We start from the raw sequence: 13,461 nt of genomic DNA on the forward strand, positions 1-13,461 counted from the left end.
TATTTGATACATTAATATATCATACTCTCTCCATCTCTCTTTTACTTAGACAGATTGCAATTGTAAATGTTGTTGAAAAGAAAAGATGAAAAATTTAGAAAAAAGATACAGCGTTTTTTCATATTCCATATAATATCGCTACAATTAGCTTTCTCTGTATATACATATTTATATAGATTTATATAATAATTTTACTGCGACAAAATAACGACTTAAAACATAAGAATCTACTATAAATGGAATTATCTTTTCAACATTTTTCAGAAATTTTCAAGTATCAATTAATGCCATTCAATCGATAAGCAAAATAACGATAAATTATGTCAGTAAGATATTTTTTCTGATAATAAATGATCGGATATCGTTCGAAATATGAATTATAAATCCTATAAAAATTTAATACATCTGACTTTCCACACACTATGCGTTAACTGATTTCAAACTATATGGAAAATATGCTTACGTGTATATGTCGGTATTATTGCTAGTTTCCTTTGTGCCCCACATTATATTCGACAAAGCCGTACCGTTCGTCAATTTAATTGATGTGTTTAAGCCTTTTAGTATGGCATGGCCTTGACCCCAGTAAATGGAATATTTGTACTTGTAACCAAAAGCTTTCGCTATTGTCGCATTTTCCGTTCCATCATTAACGATAGTCGCGTTGTCAAGTTCAAGGGATGTACGATTAACCACTCGCATTTTAGGCCAATTCAATTTAACGTTTTCCAAATCGTAGGAGGTCGGTTCCGTCTCGACTAGCACATCGCCATCCTTCGCGGTTTCTTCGGTACCATCCTAATGGAAAAAGGTCATAATGTTTTATTAATAGTACCGTGACCCTATTAAGAAAGATAAAAGCGCAGCGGGTTATTGGTTTCCTAAGATACTTTAAAAGTATTAATTGAAACATGGATTAAAATAAAATCCAATATTTGGTCGGTTTTAATTCTGAGAACATATTCGAGTTCTTGTTAGAAGGAATAAGAATATTGCTACTAGTTACTGCTGCTCTGAAATCGTATTTATTTTCTGCAAGATAGAATAAAATATAAATCAACGATCGATTTGTTCAAATATTGAAACTAGCTTAACTTCTATTTCGAAGAAATAATACCTTCCACAACGTTATGCGAAGAATTCTGAAAATAATAAATTTCAATATTTGAGATACACTTGGTTCATATTTCGAAAAAGAAATACTCATTGCAAGTTACGCGTAGTTAATCTAAGATCAACTACTGGCAAAATAGAGTTCTCCTTATCTAAACAATGTACCAATTAATTAAATAGTCGATGAACGAAGTCATTCCATTCATCGTCCAATCACGCAAACTCCGATTAAAATTTCATCGACTACTTTCTCCAACATCCGCATTAATCCCTTCGTGCATAACTTTTAGAAATTTTTATGTGTGAATTATATGGATTATTTGATCATTAAATTGAAAAAAAATCCTTGAGGTTCCTTCTCACGTCCATAATATCAAAAAGCATAATGCAGTACTATAAATTGACTGAAAGAAATTGCAAATGGAATATCGCGTTAATACAATATTGATTCTTAACTATTAATCGGTACCAGGGGTGAACATTCGCTCGAGAAAGATTTAAATTAAAGACTCTACTCGAAAGTTCGGTTTTATTTTTATATCCTTGTGTGATCGTGACTCGATTTTCCTGTATTTAATAAATTCCTATCAACAAATATGTGCTTTGAATAACTACGTCAATTATAATTCTCATATTAGCTTCCAATATTCGCAAGAATTATATTCCCTATATTCTTCTCAAGTACTTTCAATCTTACGTATTTTATTTTCAATTCCAATTATACAATTTAAAAACATAATTATATTATTTTCAAATATTCACCCACGGTACCATTAATATAATATTAAAGAATCATACCATCTAGAAATTGACAAGTTCACGTTGTATTTTAACATACGATGAAAAACCGTTCCCACATAAATACACGAGACATACATACATACGTATATGAGAAGATTAATTCACCGCAAATCCTAAAACTCGTCTTCCCCATCATCCGTCATTTCAACAGAAAAAGACCACCCCCAACCGCCTGTCAACCGCAACCTCACAGTTGAAGGAGCACCCTTCGCTTCCTCCTTCCCGTCGGTTTAATCTCCCACCCTGCATTAACCAACCACCTTGCAATCCAGCTTACGAGCGTTACGCTCTTTAGTAAGCGTCGCTCTTACTAGATCCAAGGGAGAGAATTAACACCCTGTAGATCCCACCCCGCTCTTTCAGTGTAAATCGCGGAGCAATTACTTACGTCTTTCACGTAGCTGATACTCCCAAGAATACGTTTATTCAAGGTGCCGATATAATGGGTGTATCTCGGCGATGAGGCATTTTTGTCAGTTTTCGCGGGATGACGCGCAATGAACATCTTCTCCATGGCCACGGCACCAACCGGTGTGTTCTTGTATTTGTCCCAGTGCTCCCAGTTGACGCGGGCAGCACTGTCCACATTTTCTAACAGGTCGTATTTGTCGTACGACTGCACGTTACCGTGAATCGTCACTGTGCATCGTTGCTCGTCACCCTTCTGACTGCCAGCCACCCAGACGGCCGTGTGCAGTACTCTGCATACGTACAGGGGCCTTCTTCTCTCCGATTTCTCCGCTTGATTGTTGAACGAGTTGTCTGTGAGAAAAAAATGAACATAAAAAAAAATAATGAATATAATGAATATAGAATACATCTACGGTATGGTACAGTAGCTGACGAAAGTATCCCGACACTCGTAAGAACCTGTTTTTGGAACATATATTTAAAGGGGCGAATACGGGCAATTACGCGGTTTAGGTACTTTTCTTAATTTTGATTACTGGCTTTAGTCTTGTTTTTTAAATCAGTACAACGAAGAAGATTAGGAGAGAGCAATGCATTTAATAAACAATTTATAGTATCTTAGTGTAAAAAATATTTTATTATTTATATTATTATTTATTAAATATTACTAATAATCACTTTCAAAAAAATACCTTTTCCTAATTTAAAATATTTTATATTTCTATATAAAACTTAGTATACAAGCTGCAAAAATTATATTGGAAACATTGCAATATAGATGTAAGTAACGTGTTAAAAAGCGAACGAAAACTTATTTATGGATTGTTTAAACCATAATTACAGTGCTAATGGTATTTCAAAATGCTTCATAATATATGCTGTATTATGTATACATAAAAACTGTCTATGATGAGTGTCAAGTACTTTCATGAGCCACTGTATTCTTATCGCGAATAAACAGACAGAGGGTAGTAGAGGGTAGGCCAGACTAGTCAGGGTAGACGAGAAGATGAAAATGTAAGTGCAGACAATTGTATATTTGTATTGTTAAGGGATAAACCGTCTGCGCCAGGTACGTAGGCGAGAAAAGTTCGTTCATGAGCCTTTTGAAGATGATGTCGAGACGATGCTTAGCGACAATTAGCGGCGACGGGAAATTAACACGAGAATGTAACTGGCCTCGGTTTCCGAGTATGAGTGATGCGTTGCTCTGGTGTACAATAGCCTCATTAGATGCCTGGGGATGATTAAGCTAGATGGTGTTTTATGTTTGCTTAGACGTTTTCTGAGGAGAGACCGCTCAATTAAAAAAGAAGATGCGACGTAAGTTGTAAATATTCGCTTTTCAAATTAATTTGGGTGGAATCATGGTGATCGATACGTTAGTCATTTCATTCTTAGTACATAATTGAGGAGGAATGATCTGAAAAGACTGGATAAAAGTTAACACACGTTGCATCTCATTGCATCATGCATAACAATTAAAATCGTCTCAGTTCGTTTCAAATTAACACAAGAATTTAACATTGTGACATTTTGTACGTACGCGGTGGTATGTTGTAATTGAAGTAATGTAATTCGGAATCGGCATAAAAGTATTTTCATCGACAGTCAAAGAAAAGCAAAAGGGACGAATAGAGAGACAAGTGTGTTAGAAGTCTTGAAATTTACTTTATATCATTTATCGTATCAAATAAACTGACGAAAGTTAGTTTTAAAGAAGTTGTTGACTAAATCGTGCATCTCATTAACTTGGTTTCTTTCTGGCGAAGAAAAAGGTCCAAAAATCAATTTCTGTCCTGTGCGTTTAAGTATTTCTACGCGTGGCTTAGCGAGACTAAATTAAAAAAGAGAAAGCGATGAGGATGATCGGGGAATAAAATTAAAGTTTCGTTGAACGTAAAATTTCTGGTCGACCTTGCCAGAGAAAGGACCATATTTTGTTAAGTTCTCTCGTCTGGTTGCACGTACCTTCCGATTCTTCGATCGCAAAACCGCCGATGACTATTTCCTTGGATGAATCGTAGTAAGCACGGGGAAGCCAGTTCAGAGCGGTCGAGGTGACTAATTGCTGATACTTTGACAGAATGTGCACGCTGTTGTCTGCATTCGTCAGCAACAACAGAACACCGAACAGTCCAACAGCGAGGTAAACCTTTTGCCAAGACATCTGCAATTTTATCGTTTTTGTCATTTTTGCGTTGAAAAAGAACAAGTAATAAGAAGAGAAAAGAGAGAAATACACCCGTGAAACGGTTGGAAAATTCACGTGCAAAGTCTAATGTCGAAGTCTAATCTACGAAGGGTTTAATCTACGTTTCTTCGTTGCATGTAATGAAAAAGGAAAAGAAAGGAAAAAGGAGAAAAAAGCGCACGAAATGCTTGGAAAAGTGCAGGTGCACAGGCTAATATCGTATTCGAATTTAATATAGGGAGGGTTGAACATGTAGTAAACGGAGGAGACGAGCTCTAACGAGATCGTTATTACGATATAGCAAGCTAATTCAGAGGTAATCCGAGATACCAAGGCGCAGTTTGCACCGCGAAAGGAAAAATATCAACAGATTTAACATCGTGTGCGTTACTAATTTTTTAATGGGTTTATATTGCTAATGGATCGAAACTGTGAACTTTCTTTGCGAATATTTTCACAGGGTGACGTTGCGGTATAATTGACTCTTATTTAGATTCTTTTGAAAGTCATCGCGGTGTTGGAAGGTTTAGAAGAAAATTCTGGTTTTTTATTTCTAGATAAATAAGACTTTCTTAATGGTTGGTTTATACGCAAAGAGAATATCTTTAATAAGCATTTGTGTACGTATAAAGAAGCTGTTTAAAAGTTACAAGGTACGGTGAATTTTTAAATAATATCGTAGAGTACAGTCTTTTAATTTTTGTGTTGCTTCAAACGTAGAATATCTTATATTCGTTCATCTCACAAATTATAAAGAATCTTATAAATGATCAATTTCATTAATTTCACAAAATATCGGATACGACATTTGTCATGAAAGTAATCTGCGAATCTTTTTTCTTTTTTTAAAGGTGATATAATTTTTTTCTAATAGAAATAACGATAAGACGATGGTGTTCTTTTGAAAATCTACGAGGTTTCCAGTTTCTAAATACGATGTTACGTAACGTTCGTTCTGCCGTGTTTTATAGCGACCTTAACTTTTGTAACAGTAATACCTCGCCTCTTTGCGATTATGTTTCTGCTTACAGAGCGTATCTTTAACACAGCCCGCGTATAACTGGATCTCCTACCTTGCTTCGCGTGTATTCGCTTCAGTTAGTGGCAAGGAAACGAAACGAACGCGCGAATACTGCGGGAGAGAACCCGCGATCGCGCCAAAACAATTTCTCGCTACTATATCGTGTTCATGGCCGATTCTTTCCTTTTCTTTTTTTTCGTTCGATCCTTCCCCTTGTTTGTTATTTTGTTTCAGGAAATTCTCGACGGAGAAATTATTTCGCAGATCTGACGGTCCGTTCATAAAATTAGCACGTACCGTATGTCTAGTGAGAGAATTAATCGAACATTGAATCCACTGAACTTTGAAAGGAAGTCAAGGCTTCGTGGAAACAGAATTATATAAATAGATGTTAATTTTCGATACTTTTGAAAATTAAGATTATCGAAATGGAACTTGAGAAGCTCCAAGAAGTCAAGAAGTATTTCAATTTATAGAGATAGCAATATCTAGATTAATATATATATATATATATATATATATATTAAATATTTTTAATAAAATAGCAACAGATTAAGATTTATCAAAAGAGACAGGTTTTGAAAAGGAAATTAAGAATTTACTATTTAGAATATTTAATCGCAGAAGGATAGTACGAACCAACGCTGAATCGAAGAAATATTGTTACTAATACCGGGTGTTCTTTCCAACCAAATGTTGTCAAGATAAGAAAAAAATGTCATATAAACATATGCATGTTGTTGAAAGCATTGTTAAAGTGTTGTCACAAGGAAATGACATACGAAACGAACGGTAACGGACGCGCGTTACTACGGTACAAAGTACTACGGTACAAATAGATCAGGAATATTTACATCTAGCAGTAATAGTAGTCAGATCGGTATCGTAATATTTCTACGACGCCAACTTGAAAGAGTAATAAACGAAAACTTCAAAGGGTAATAAACTTAATTTTTTGTCGCTGCTAATCTTGCGTTAATAAGAAAATGTTTATACTGTGAGCTGTAGAATATACTGGCAATGTATAGCTATACAAAATTGGTACACTCTGTATATCTGCTTATACACTTTTGTAATATTATTACTTTCTTATTTATATTTGTAATCAGCTTATTACCTGAGCTTCTAATGGAAATAAAGAATAAGAGTAATAATAATAGGAATATTTAATTGTAGAAAAGATAGAATTGGACTTAGATTTCTTTGGACGAATGATGGAATAATTCATAATCGGTAAAAATTTTATCCTCGTTTATATAGTCACACGAAGATATATTGAATATTTTTATTTTCCGCGCATCTATGGATCTATATAAAAAAGGAATTATTCTCGGACCAGTTTCAAAATTACAATTTAGAACGATCGATTTTTCCATGTTGCTCCAAGTAGGTCGAGAGTTATTATATCTATAACTATCAAGTATCAAAAGAGATGAAACTAGAGAAAATCAGATATCGAAAGTCGGAAAAGCTTCTACAATCGCCCCGAGATAGAAATCTAAATTTCCTGCTGCAATTTTATCTAATTTTACCTGACAACTTATTCAACATTTTCAAAGTTATCGAATAAACATTGTCTAAATATGTATTTAGAAAAGCCAACTTTCAAACGTATCGAGAATATTAAAGTGAAATTTACTTATTTATTTGTTATACACGGGATAACTCCCATTGATTAACTCTGTCCAAAAAATAACAAATTAATTAATTCTCCTTAAAAAATAAAAAAAAACCCCAATGACCACTAATATCGGATATTGCGTAAACACAATAAAAAAAAAAGTGTCTCCTTACATCGTAAAAAGGTCACAGCTTCTCTCGATTAATTGCTCAGCAAGCTTTATAAGCTTTATCAGCCATTCGATACTGTTCCTATAACTCCAGTATACTTCTTTATACGCGAACAGGCGATGCAAAGTGTTATATTATAGAGCTACATTCAGCTAGTTTGTTATCCAGTCATAGACCTGAAATTTTAAGCACAGTTATTATTACTGTTGGATTATTACTATACTCGTGTGTATATTTGTACAATGTAAACCGGAGATCACCGGGAAGCCAAAAGGCAAGCGAAAATAAAGATTATATATATACAAGGATCCATATATATATGTATATATGTACTTTATATGCGTTTTCAAAGATCTCAATGTCGTAACGGAAGCCGCAATTTTACCATCGTTAATGGGGTTCATAAAATATATAATATGGAGAAAAAGGGGATAAAAACGATACATGCTCGTAAAGATGTTCGTCTGGAGGGAAACGCGAACGCACTAGTTACCTTTCAAGGTGTGCTCGGTATACGCATATATCTTCGATATACGAGTTATCGTAACGGTTCCGTGGCATATCCGTTTACGTGATAATACACTTATTTTATAACGCCCATGCCCCACTGCGTTCGATTCTTACTCTTTCGTTTCAAGATTTCGCTTGGCTGCCTTCTGAAATCTATCCGTGAACGCACACGATATTCGCGTAAGTGTAAACGTCGCTGGGATTTTCCCAAACATTTATTTAATATTACATCGTTATGGACGATTTAATGCAACGAGGGAAAACTATTCGAGCATGATGACGAGGTTTGCCGGAGGTTCTATCTATTTATACAGGACTAATTAAACGTTAAGCAAGCGAATTCCTTAGGGGAAACTAATTTCTGGAATTATTAAAATTTCTAGATCGTTCGTTTTGAAACATTGAAATATTAGTTGAACTGGTTTTCGTAGATCGCATAGGTCATAGGTGATCGTAACAGTTTGCTGATATGGTAATTCATTTTGTAGTATTTATTTCGTCAGTTCTATATTTTACATTTGTGACGAATTGGAATGGAACATTGGAAATTGTACGAAGTTACTTAATTACGGGCTTTAACATTAAGAGAATTGTTATCGTAAAAAAATGAATTATGTATTAAATATTATTTAATGGAGAAAGAAACAGCCGAGTGTTAGAAAGATTCTACCTAAATCTTTATTCTTTATTGTTGTTATTATTTATTGTTGTTGGGACAAGGATTTTTAGATCTAATGTGTCAATGTTGAAGTATTTAACCGAATTGCATAATTCAATTTCTTAAATGAAATTGATGCTGGTCGGGATTCAGAATCGCATGAAACGAAAAACACAGATGCTCTTTTGTTCCCCTAGCTACGACGTCACGCTTTAGATTCAGGTTTTTGCGCAACAAAACAAAGAGCGTCCACCTCTCTTTGTGAACCCTAATCTCTTTCGTTCGCCAAAGTGGATTATGGAACGGTCTCCCTACAATTTGGAGCTATCCCAAAAATCAATGAGTTGTCTTTTATCTTGCCGACCTTTTTAAGTACTTCTATTATCGCCAAGTTCTAGTTTAGACCGGCTGGAAAAATATTATAAATTCCATGTATACTTTGTTAGTCTGGAGACTAGTAAAGTGATCAGTTGCAACTACTTATTACTATCGATTCAATTACAGACGACTCTAATAATTATCTTATCATTGCTTAATTAATTTTTCTACTAACTAATTATCTAAATTTTATGTTGTTTTCTTTTACATAAAAATCGATTTAATGTAACCAATTCTAAGAAGATTCCTTTCATTCTTTTCAAAGCAAAGCACAATAATTAAAAGCAATCCCATATAAGAGATCTCCAGTTTCATTACTCGATAATTAGGTTCAATTGGTCCTTCAAATTTCATTAATTCTTCCAAATTGATTTCAGTTGCGTCACTTTACCATTCACCTAATTGTGAGAAACGCAATAAAATTCGAACCTCCGTGGATCATGTGTGGTTCGTACTTACTCGTAGTTCAACAAAACGTTTCCGTTCTGCTGTACGATTTGCGCGGATGTATCGGTATTGTTCGAGTCGCGATCGAACGATTGAAAAAGAGCTTCGATCCAGCTGAGATACCGTGCATTGTGCGTTCTGTGCTAGACACGGTGATGGTCGGTCGAGCACGTTGAACGACTGGCAATAAAACCCCCTGTTGTATCTAAAACCGAAATGAGAATACCTCTCCACTCGAAAGGGAACGTTTTCCCTGCAAATTGAACGTATTCAATCGGCCAGTTCGCGATTCATTTGCTCTTTAACGCTTCAATTATTATTGAATAATTTGCACGTGAACTTGTTTCACACATAACACGTGCAGATTAAATTCAGACGAAATTATTTCTTTATCTCGAATATTATATATTCCGTAAGTTCCCCATTTTTGAATGGTATTTTTAAATTCCAAATATAATACGACGATACTAAGATTATTATAATATTACTATAATAATAATTATTATTAAATTTCAAATATAATATTACAAGATGCTCGGTCAGAAGTGGAAAATCGATACTCGAGAAACAATTAAATATTTAACAACAAACCGATGAATTTTATTTTTATATACATCGATTATTATCTCGTTATAGATTATAGATCATTCAACTCGTCTCGAACGATAACTGTCTTCACATGATGTAAAGAAGATAGTAGTTATCAGTTTGGAAACATTCATGGTTTGTTCATTGAATCATGAAAATCGTAATAGACTTGGGAAATCCATTTAAATCGTCGTAACTTATCACGGATAAAAAGTAGTAAGATTCTGTTCTTTTTCGTGGTCCACTTAAAGGATTAATTATTTTCTATATTAAAATTATATTCTTTTTTTTTGTATTTTAACAAGTCACTAATCGAGTAAACGGTAAATGTATATTCGTTTTTAGTAAAATTCATCGTAAGTTTTTGTGCATTGTGTCCCCTCTACAAAAACATACAATATAAAACTGCACGTCTCTTATAACTGGATTGTGGATATTTGTGTAAATTCATATTTTTCTGATTCAAGAGATGCAATCCAAAGTATCGCTCGTTAAATCTATACCATAAGGAATACTATGTCTTGGGTATTTTATATATATTTTGCATCCTGTATTTTATATCTGTATTATATACATCCTGTACATATAAGTGTAATCACAACGGAAACGACGATTTTCTCATGACCCGAGAAAGATTCGACAGAAAGCATTAATTAATTCCATCGAGTCTCTTTCTATTCAGGTAAATTTACCGATACAGGTGTATAAACTTAGATCAGAGTGGTTGTTAGCTTGAATTCTTCGGTTTCGATACATTATGGATCAGCTGTGAGAATTTTCCGACGTTCTATTTCCAGTTGCTCGATCAACCGAGCCGTTTTATCGAACGACCAGTCCGCTCGCGATTTAATTAGCCTCGAAAACGAGGTATCTCCTGTCGAATCTCTAGCTACATCTTCATTTATATTTCGAAATGGAGGTACGTCCCACATAAATGCGATTTAATAGAAGATGAACCAGCATTGGATGCAACGAGCGATATCTCGAAGATAAAGCTTTAGTTTAGAAAGCTACAAAGTAAGGGAAATACTGGAAAAATATTGTCGTAGTCGAATAGGGTATTCCCATGAGGAATGAAAATCCCCGAAAAATATTTATGCAAATTTATGCTTTATAATAGAATATAACTAGAACGTATAGATAGGTATTTATTTCGTACTTAAATATTTTACACATTTTTGCATATTATGCGCAGTGTTACACTTTGTAGTGTTTCTTACATTTAAATGTTTTATGAACGCAAGAACATCCACGATCTGTTAATGGGAATTATTACTAGAGGTATCTGTCTCTCCAAAATACCCAAAGTATCTAACCCAGTCCAAAAGATATTGGATCACAGTACTTTAGATACCGAAAGATATTTAACAGCAAAGTAAAAGCAAGAAAAATAGTCTTAGCAGAATGTCAATCGCGTATTACAAATATCCAAACAGATTGAAACTTCGAACATTGAAAGATATACGTTCGATCAGGTATTTGAAGACGCAGGAGGTGATAAACAGAGTATGTGCAGATGGATGTTAAATAATCGAACAGTCAATCGAAGAGATTGCACATTTACGTTAAAACATCTGCTGCAATTGCTGACATATTCTAAGAATGCACGTGAAAATTATGGATATTTAGCGATACGAAGGCACGTGACAAAATTGCACGCTATGCGTGTAAAATCTTCAAGGATGTCATTATATTCAACGAATTAGGATGCAGATCTCCCTGTTCGTTTGATGAGTAAAACAATTTTCCCAGTCGTTCGTGGTATCATATTCATAAAACTAGGAAACTGCACAAACATTTAATGATATTAGAAATAGAGTTACGAGAAAGATTTCTCAAAGGTAAATTCTTTGTGTGAAAGATGAATAGACGGAGTCAAAAAGTACGAGACACTTGATCCTGACATTTGGAGGTCCCAGGTACCGTGTTAAACGAGTTTATCATCATTCGACCGAAAATAATAGGATAAAGAGGTGGTGCGCACGTAGTAGGTGGCCTGTCAACAAGTTGTTGAACGTTACCTTGCAACCGGTTTCACCGATATGCGAAGCGTCACGTCGATAATGTCTCGGACACGAGTTTAAAGAGCTTCCCTTGTTGGTTTTACCGATACTTTTTTTTACCCTTCTGTTGGAAACCGATGGAAATTCCTATTCATGAGACGGATGGATTTCATCTGTCTTCGTTTCACGCACGCTACTGTTCATAAATACGACGAACGTTGCTAAGTTAAACGTATAAAATAAATAAATATATGAAAATATACAAACTACGCTTCTCTCGAGTGAAAATCTTCGATCTAATTATTGTCCCTGATCTGTTATCCGAAGCAACATACACACGCAGTTAGAAGATATTAAAACTGCTGTAAAGACAGTAGTTAATGCAAATTAGTGTAAATAAAAAAGTAATGATCGAAGGTAGATGGAGATTATTAAATTTATGGATTTACTGATTTACTAATTCTTGAATCAGCGTTTATTTAATGGAATGCGCGATAATTGGATAGAATAAAAACGGCCAAGTCACGATCGATACACATATTGGATTATCCAGAGTATTTGTATCTAGACGCACTAATAATAATATTTATCTTGATTCCATGAAGTGTCAACGATTCATTAGAGATAAATATAGAATTCTCGAATGACGCAGTTATATTCCTTATTCCAGTTTCATTAAATCCCAGCTGCGACAAGAGGTAAAAAATTAATAGCAACGAAACGTTATTCTATCATAAGTTGGAAATGTAATAGAAATATTAACCTTTCGATTAAATTGCACCAGATGCTCAGATACTTATGGATGGTAATGTAACTTGATTGCGTGTACGCATTATTACGACTCGAGAATTTTTATGATCTCTCTGTGACCTCTCTTTTACTTCGTTTCCTTCATTTTTCTCTTTTTCGTGTCGCGTTCCTCATTCACAATGTCGAATCGCTTTTTCATACAGATCACGACTGTACTGGAATCCCAGTTACATCATTTTCCGGCTTCCGCGCGATTCACGTCGAGGGAGCGCAAATTGGCGATTTAATCACCGCGTTTCCTTTCGAAATCGTTTGGGACGTTCAACCATTCGGAATAACAGTTTCGAGGAAATGGACATAGGTCGGGCGAAATTGTTCTTTAGTTAGCGAAGAGCGAAGATTTTCGCGGCTTTTTAAAAAGAAGATACACAAACGAACGATGAACGATGAACGATGAAAAATCAAAATGATACGATAAATAGATTACTAAATGGAAACTGGCTTCTTTTCTTGAATTATATAAAATTTGATTTTTTACTTATTCGGTATCGTTTAAGTTTTATATATTGCAAAAGATTGATTTGAGAATTTGTAGACATAAATCATCCATAAATCGGCAATCGTTATTTTTCTTGCGAAGGATAATTGCTAAATACGAATTTTCGTGATCAGTTGAAGTAACGAAGAAATTATTTGACTCGACTAACGTTGTCTCGAAATAACCAACATTCGTTATTTTTCTTATGAAGGAATAATCACTGGTGATCCTTAAACATAATTCTCTTCGATGAACTGA

General features: G+C 34.5%; 2 protein-coding genes across 7 annotated transcripts in view; one reads left to right on the forward strand and one right to left on the reverse strand.

The window, feature by feature from the left end:
- Positions 1-13,461, forward strand: part of LOC100750068 (mitoguardin) — a 41,770-nt gene that overhangs the window by 4,354 nt on the left and 23,955 nt on the right. The window lies entirely within an intron of this gene.
- Positions 1-13,461, reverse strand: part of LOC100740525 (protein unzipped) — a 33,866-nt gene that overhangs the window by 2,631 nt on the left and 17,774 nt on the right. For 5 of the 6 annotated variants that reach the window (XM_012380907.3, XM_033318798.1, XM_024364979.2 and 2 more), the window contains exons 2-4: positions 4,297-4,495; positions 2,303-2,676; positions 464-798 (exon numbers count right to left, since the gene is read on the reverse strand). In XM_012380907.3, coding sequence (XP_012236330.1) covers positions 464-798; positions 2,303-2,676; positions 4,297-4,495 — 908 coding nt within the window. Of the gene's footprint in view, positions 1-463; positions 799-2,302; positions 2,677-4,296; positions 4,535-13,461 lie in introns of those variants that run through there. The other variant, XM_012380905.2, reaches the window with a different exon arrangement.

Source organism: Bombus impatiens, unplaced genomic scaffold (genome assembly GCF_000188095.3).
Source record: "Bombus impatiens unplaced genomic scaffold, BIMP_2.2 scf_0114, whole genome shotgun sequence".
NCBI classification, from domain to species: domain Eukaryota; kingdom Metazoa; phylum Arthropoda; class Insecta; order Hymenoptera; family Apidae; genus Bombus; species Bombus impatiens.